The 7,506-nt window shown below is 41.0% G+C and overlaps 1 protein-coding gene across 1 annotated transcript; it reads left to right on the top strand.

The window, feature by feature from the left end:
- Window positions 1-438: 438 nt before the first annotated feature.
- LOC139189793 (uncharacterized mitochondrial protein AtMg00810-like) lies at window positions 439-2,556 on the top strand. Its single transcript, XM_070809018.1, has 2 exons — window positions 439-1,002; window positions 2,509-2,556. Exons 1-2 carry the CDS (start codon window positions 439-441, stop codon window positions 2,554-2,556), a joined length of 612 nt encoding a protein of 203 aa, XP_070665119.1.
- The last annotated feature ends 4,950 nt before the right edge of the window (window positions 2,557-7,506 follow it).

A 7,506-nucleotide genomic window follows, 5' to 3' on the forward strand; every position in this document is an offset into this window, starting at 1 on the left:
GGGGTGGATTATTAGGAGACGTTTCCTCCTGTTGCCAAACTTAATACTGTGTGTGTTCTTCTGTCCTTAGTAGCAAATCAGGATTGACCTCTGTTGCAGTTTGATGTTAATAATGCTTTCCTTCATGGTGATCTTAATGAGGAAGTTTATATGGATCTCCCACCTGGTATTGGAACATCTCCTGAAAAAGGTGTTGTATGCAGGTTACGAAAGGCTTTGTATGGTCTAAAACAATCTCCTAGAGCGTGGTTTGGGAGGTTTACAAGTTCAATGAAGAAGTTTGGGTATATCCAGAGTCATTCAGATCATACTTTGTTTCTAAAGCGACAAAATTGTAAGCTAACTGCATTGATTATTTATGTTGATGATATGATAGTGACTGGTGATGATCAGAAGGAGATACAACGCCTTCAAAAGTACCTAGCTACTTAATTTGAGATGAAAGAATTGGGTGAATTGAAGTATTTTCTTGGAATCGAGGTTGCACGATCTAAGCATGGTATTTGTCTGTTTCAACGGAAGTATGTTCTTGATTTGTTAGCTGAAATAGGTATGTTAGATTGCAAACCTGTTGATACTCTGATTGAGCAGAATCATCGTATGAGATTATTTCCAGATCAAGTTCCTACTCATAAGGAACGGTATCAGAGGCTTGTGGGGAGATTAATTTATTTGTCTCACACTCGCCCTAACATTGCTTATGCAGTTAGTGTGGTAAGTCAGTTTATACACTTACCTAGTGAAGCTCATATGGATGTAGTAACCCGTATTTTGAGGTACTTGAAGATGGCTCCTGGCAGAGGCTTGGTTTTCTCCAAGAATGGTCATTTGAATGTCAAAGGGTATACAAATGCAGATTGGGCAGGTTCTATCATTGATCGGCGATCTACATCTGGATACTTTATGTTTGTGGGTGGTAATTTAGTTACTTGGAGAAGCAAGAAACAAAAAGTGGTGGCTAGGTCAAGTGCAGAAGCTGAGTTTCGTGGTATGTCTCATTATGTATGTGAGTTTTTGTGGTTAAAAAAATTGTTGAGAGATCTTGGGTTTAAACCCAAGCGTGCTATGAAACTTCATTGTGATAGCAAGGCTACTATTGAGATTGCTCATAATCCAGTGCAACATGATCGAACAAAACATGTGGAGATTGATCGACATTTCATTAAGGAAAAATTTGATGCTGGAATTATTATGTTTCCGTTTGTCAGATTTGAAGATCAACTTGCTGATGGTCTTACTAAGGCTGTGTCTAATAGTGGGTTTTCCAACTCGCTTGACAAGTTGGGCATGCGTGACATCTTTGCACCAACTTGAGGGGGAGTGTTGTGAGTTATATATTAGTTAAACTGTAAATAGTAGTTTATTGTCCCACATTGGTGAAGTACATATGTAATACCAATTGTAACTCCTATATATACTCCACTTTGGAGATTAATGAATATATAAGAAATTCCCAAATATTGTTATATATATTTTTGGTATTTATTATATAATAAAACGATGCAATTCAAATGATTTTTGTTAAAGATGATCTTAAAATGAAATTTAAGAGAATAAAAAGTTTTGATTATAAAATTTATACGATGAAGATACATTATTTGCAACAGGAGATGCAAGTATTATCCTGGTCAAAATATGTAAAAGATCAATTGTCGGCAAAAGAATCCCTATGGCACCTCGCTCTAAAAGAATGTTTACATCTAGGGTTGTGATTTTCACACACCCTTAACCACCTTTCCCACACCCCTCCCTATTTTTTAATAGTTAATTGGTATCTTACTATTTAATCTTCCGTATATATCCTTCCTACTTTTTTATGGTAATTAATGAAAGATTAAATAGGGAGGGATATGTATGGAAGATTAAATAGTAGGATACCAATTAAGTACTAAAAAATAGAGAAGGGTGTGTGAAAGGTAGTTTAGGGTGTGTGAAAATCACAACCCTACATCTATTAGGAAGAAAAAAAGGGAATGTTCCTACAGCTATAGGCTATAGCGATATGTGTTTTGGACAATTTCCTTTGCCCATATATGCATATTAGAGATTCAAAGGTAAAACATTTAGAATATATACTTATTTTTTCTCTCTTTTTTTTTTCTTTCTATTTTCATACTTAAAATTTTGATTTTTCTGCCACTTTGATACTCCATTAGCCTAGTTATTAACTGATGATGTGGTAGAATCTTAGCTCACTAATTCTCACTTTACTACTCTCAAGTATCATGAAAGTCGTATTTTGTTACCCTAGTTTTTTCATCTCTTTCATACCTAAAGTGACATTTTGCTCCCAGATTCATATTTCCGTTAGCCTAGGCAACAGGAGCTCCGTGAATGCGTGAGCATGGTGGCTCCATGTGGACATATGAAACAATTAAAAAAATTTAAAAAAAAAAGTTATTGTCAAAATAAAAATAAAATAAAAATGTCAAATTTTTTGTGGGAATAAGGATTTTTCCACGTAGCAGCACATGCTGCTTAAGATTTTGAATTTTTTTAATTTGGCAGGAACTTATTTCAAAATCTCCGCTTGAACCATCTGTACAACTTGCGTAGCCCACAATACTACATTTTTGCACAATCATCGTTGTGGATGCAAATTTCTTCATTCTTCTTCGACAAAATTGCATCTATAAAACAATCAACACCTTAGGGTCAAGGCCAAGAGCCTCACGCGCCCACGATGAATGGGGGAGGGCTTTGGCCGAAGAAACTTCGATGCCAAACTTAGAATTGTAGAGAGAAAAGTGTTTAGAGAGTTTTTGGAGTTTGCAAGAGTGTGAACTTAGGTTTGTAGAGAAAATGGGGCTCAATATATACAGTATGGCCGGTCCCTTTTGAATAAAAGGTGGCCGGCCTTTGGGATGTTTTTTGGGAGTATTTTGGGGGTTTAATGTGTGATTTATTTGGCCATTAATGGATTAATTAGGCAATTGATCCATTAATTATCCAATTAACACATTTTTAGAAAGAAAGTTTTGGAGGTTATGGAATGAATAAAATAAATAGCTAATTGATTAGCTAAAAAAGGGTAAAAAATATATGGAATGAAATAGGTTTTGGGAGTTACCTTGTAGAAGGGATTTGATGAGATAGGTTTTGAATTGTTACCTATTTTGGGCATTTTTGACTTGGTTGAGGGATGATTACCCGCTGCTCGCGCGTAGAAATTCCGTTGTACCTCAAGGGTATTTTTATCCTATTTTATCCAAAAATCCACGTGTCGCCTTGTGATTATTTTTGGCTCCACAAATGCCGCCACACCTGTTGGGTTGCTCGTAGGAAAGGGCAGCAGGTGTAGAGATCTTCTTGCTTTAGGAAACATAGGACTGCTTCCTTTTTTGATGTAGATTCCCTCTTTAATAGGAAATTAGATCCGTCTTGGAAAGGGAAATAAATTTCTCTCAAAGCCTATTTAAGTCCACCTTAAGTGGGTTATTAAATCAACTTTGGAAAGCGATTTATTCTACCCTACAAGAGAGAGAGCTTAGATGATATTTCTTCCCTTCCTTTAACAATCTTCTACATCTTGCCCATGCAAATGATCGTCTTTCGTTGATTTCTTCGTCTTCTCCGTGCCGCATCGATGTAAGAAAAATTTAATTTTTCTTGTCTTCTTCTTGGATAATGCTATTGCGGGGCAGTTGTCGGGGTGGTGCAGCATGTCAGCTGGCAAGGGCCAGGAGTCGGCTTGGCATGGGCCAAAGAGGTGTTGTGGCAGGACCACTGCTTTAGGCTGCCTAACTTGGCTAGAGTCATGGGCAGCTTGTGCGACTGGGACCGTGGATTGAAGCGCTAAGATGTAGTGCTAGGTGAGTCGCATAGCTCATGTCTTTTGGGCTCTTGGACCTGACGCTGGCCAGGCCGACGATTGAGAGAAATAAGGAGGTCGCGGGCCTCATGGATTGCTGGAATACTGGGCATCCAGGCCTCCTGCCTGCTGGAATGCTGGGTTAAGCTCCCCTGATGAGTACCGTGAATGGTGTTGGCTGCTTAGTTCTTTTCGTCGAGAGAAAGGTGGGCTGCTCCCAAAGAGGAGGTAAACAGGATCAAGGCGGATGCATTGGCTCGTCTGATCATTGTCGTGGAGCTTACTATGAATAAAGGTGGAAAGAAGAGATATTCCCCTCCTATTCAATAGATGTCGGTTGAGAAAAAATTGAAGACTTCCTCCGTTGCTCATGAAGATCTGTCTGCTATCGAAAGGCCTGTGGTTGGCATAACTTCTTCCAATGGGAAGAAAAATAAGGCTACTAAATCTAAGCGTGTGGCGTCTTCCATGTTGAGAATGGCTAGTACAATTGTTGATAAGATTGCTCAGCGTCAAGGTTTTATTATGCCCCTAGTGTCGATGTCTGTACCAGGACGTCCGTTGGGAGCCAAGTCTGGTTCACCATTGGAGAAACTTGCTATTATGAAGAGTGGTAAGGTGGACTCTGTTGCTAAAGTAGCAACAATGCCCACTCCCTCTGCTGTTGAGACTGATTCGCCTGCTGGGAAGGAAGAGACTGCTTGCATGGGCAGCTGTGAGAAATCCATTAAGCCTGTTCCTATTGAGATCTGTATGCTCTTGAAACCATATCCGCTTGAAGATATGGATGTTTGTGCCAAGTTTGTTGATGGTGTTAGAAAAGTTTGTTTGCCCAAGTTCCTTAGCGAAGCATATGACCCAATGTAGAAGGACTGCTCTGCTTGCTATGATGCAGATATAACAAGGCTACCAAGGTGGTGGTGAAGACTATGGCAGCTGAAACTTATTCGTCAGCCGATAAGACCAAGAGGTTAGATTCTGAGCTCGTTACTTTGAAGGGGTCTAATATTTCTGCCCTCACTTTTCTGCAGCTTGAGACCATACGCCAAAAGATTGTTGACTTGAAGGCTAGGCTTGACACGATCCAAGTTAAGTATGAAAGTGCAAAGAATGAGATTGGATGTTACATACCTCAGATTCAAGATCTTGAGTTTGCAGTTTTTGAGCTTCATTTTGCTATTTATGCAAAGGATGAAGAGTTGATTGCTGCTTATAATTAAGTGATCTATTTCAAGAGAGTCGTCGATAGGCTTGAACCCCAAGTATTGGAACTTCAATGTGTACTGAAGATCAACGAAAGTTTGAAGAAAGAAGTGGATAAGCTGCAGCGTGTCCGTGTTGGTTTACTCGATGAGATAGGGCAGCTGAAAGGTGAGAAGGCTGGGCTCGAGGCTTCGTTTGTTCAGAGTCAGACTGATTTCTATAAGTTGGGTTATGTAGATCATCTCTTTGGTAAATCCTCTGACTTTGAGTTTGCTGGGAGAGACTTCAAAACCTTATCTATTTCTCCAGAAAACTTGGTTGCCTTTACTTTTGAGGACTCCATTGGTGAAGTAGTCAGATATGTTGGTGCCTAGGCTAGAGCAGCCGGGGGTGAAGCACCAGATGGTGCCACTGCTAAAAATGTCGCGGCTGTTGAACATGTGGCGACCGAGTAGTCATAGAGTGTCCAAGCTACTGAAGAGTAGTCTTCTAGATAGTCTTTAGGATTTTCTTTGTTTCCTTCATTATTTTTTGCTTTGCTTGAACTCCTTCGGTCTTTGCTAGTTGTTTATCAATTTTGCTAGAAAATTTAATAAACCTACTTCCCTCATTTTTCTTCATTTTTGCTTCTTTTGTTCATGCCCTAAACTTTAGACTTTATAGACTAGTGGTAGACGTGCTACTTTTTTATAAGCAGATAGGCCTGCGTAGCCTATGCAACCGTAAGTGTTGGTGTATAACTTTGCAAAGTTGTTAGCCATAGGGTTGGTAGCCGAATGCCTTACTTACAGAAGTAGACAAGTCCGCGTAACCACTAGGCTTTTAACCTTGGTTTTATCTAATTCCGTAGGCTGCGTAACAAGTATCACAACATTTTAGGACTTGGTGTAGGTTGTTCTGCGCTTGGCAAAGGTGAAGCTTATTGACTACATAGCATGTCAGCAGTGGATAAAACTTCGTATATACACGCTAGTTTGTTTAACCTTTCACAAGAATGTGCGGTTGTATAAGTCTAGCGTGGTTTTACTGCTCGAAGGGCAAACCGTAAGCAGTCTTTCAGAAACCGTAGGCTACCTTAGTACACTCAGTAGCAGCTTTAGGGTTCCAGGGCAGCCGTCTGTAGGGCTACTGTGTAATGCGCCCCCTCCATCTCTAGGGCCCGGTTCCCCACGGATTAGGCCAAGAGACCCAAAATCCTTCAGTTAGCTAAGCCTTGAAAAAGACCATTGTGGCTACTTCAAGGAATCTCGGCGCAAGCCATCGTGCATCTAGTTATACTAGGGCAGCCATGCTTATCCACGTCTGGATATTCGAAGTGTAAAGTTTATCCTCCCGTCTTGGAGAGCTGACCCATGTGGGTGTCAGGGAATTGGTTTACCCTCTCGTATTAGAGATCATGGTTGGTCCCTCAGGGGGCGCAATTCATGTGATGAGTCCCTAAGAAGGGCGTAGTCTTCTTTTGAAGTGCATGAGTGATTAGTTGTTGCAAGCATGCAGCCAAGCCAAGTTGTGATTACTTCTGAATTCCTCATTGAAAAACGAGTGAAACGAACGAGAACTTAGCTGTAAGGTAGGAACTGCATAACAACTAGATAGTCATCGACTTGTGAGGTGGTACCCGTCGGGCTTCTTGAGTCTTCGGGCTTTGATGTAGCGGGAGGTCACACATGGTACTTCATCACATTGTAGGCGCTCCACTGCTTTTCGATCTTTTTATCGTTTCATGGTGGCGAGGTGTAATTACTTTTGTCACCTATTCTGCTGATCTTGTACGGACCTTCCCAGATGGGATCCATCTTTTTTAAGCCTTCTCTACGGGTAGTTATGAAGGTTTTTCTTAGGACTAGATCTTCGGGTTGAAACTACCAGATCTTGGCCCTTTTGTTGTAGTTGGAAATGAGTTATTGCTGGTAGGCTGCGATGCAGGTGATGGTTTGCTCGCGCTTGTCCTCTACCAGATCTAAGCTTGTGGCCATCTCCTTACTGTTCTGCTCAATGCTTAGTAGTAGAGCAGTGATACTTGGCTTAATGACATTAGGATGAATGATTGCTTCTGAGCCAAATACCAAAGAAAAAGGAGTCTCACTGATTGCTCGTCTTTTGGTGGTGCGATATGCCCATAGACATCCAGGGAGTTCATCTGGCCATTTTCCATTCTTGTTGGTGAGGGATTTCTTGAGGCAGTTGAGGATCATCTTGTTGGATGCTTCGGCCCGCCACTATCTTGAAGATATCTTGGCATGGACATGTGTTGCTTGATGCTATACTTTTGGAAGAACTTCGCCACATCTTGGCCCACGAATTAATGGCCGTTGTTGGTGACGATGGACTGAGGGATGCCAAATCGGCAAATGATGTTCCTCCATATGAAGTGCTTTATGTCCGTCTGAGTCGTGGTCATCTTAGGCTCTGCTTCTACCCATTTGGTGAAGTAGTCGGTTGCCACGGTCATCATGCATCTGCCCCCAGTAGCAGGCAACATAGGTTTTACC

Source organism: Malus domestica, chromosome 12 (genome assembly GCF_042453785.1).
Source record: "Malus domestica chromosome 12, GDT2T_hap1".
NCBI classification, from domain to species: Eukaryota; Viridiplantae; Streptophyta; class Magnoliopsida; order Rosales; family Rosaceae; genus Malus; species Malus domestica.

Excerpts from the sequence above, each read along its gene's own strand:
- LOC139189793 (XM_070809018.1), top strand. The coding sequence starts at position 439 with ATGAAAGAATTGGGTGAATTGAAGTATTTTCTTGGAATCGAGGTTGCA. Across the intron at positions 1,003-2,508 it reads TTCGTGGTATGTCTCATTAT|GAACTTATTTCAAAATCTCC; the intron begins GTATGTGAGTTT and ends TTAATTTGGCAG.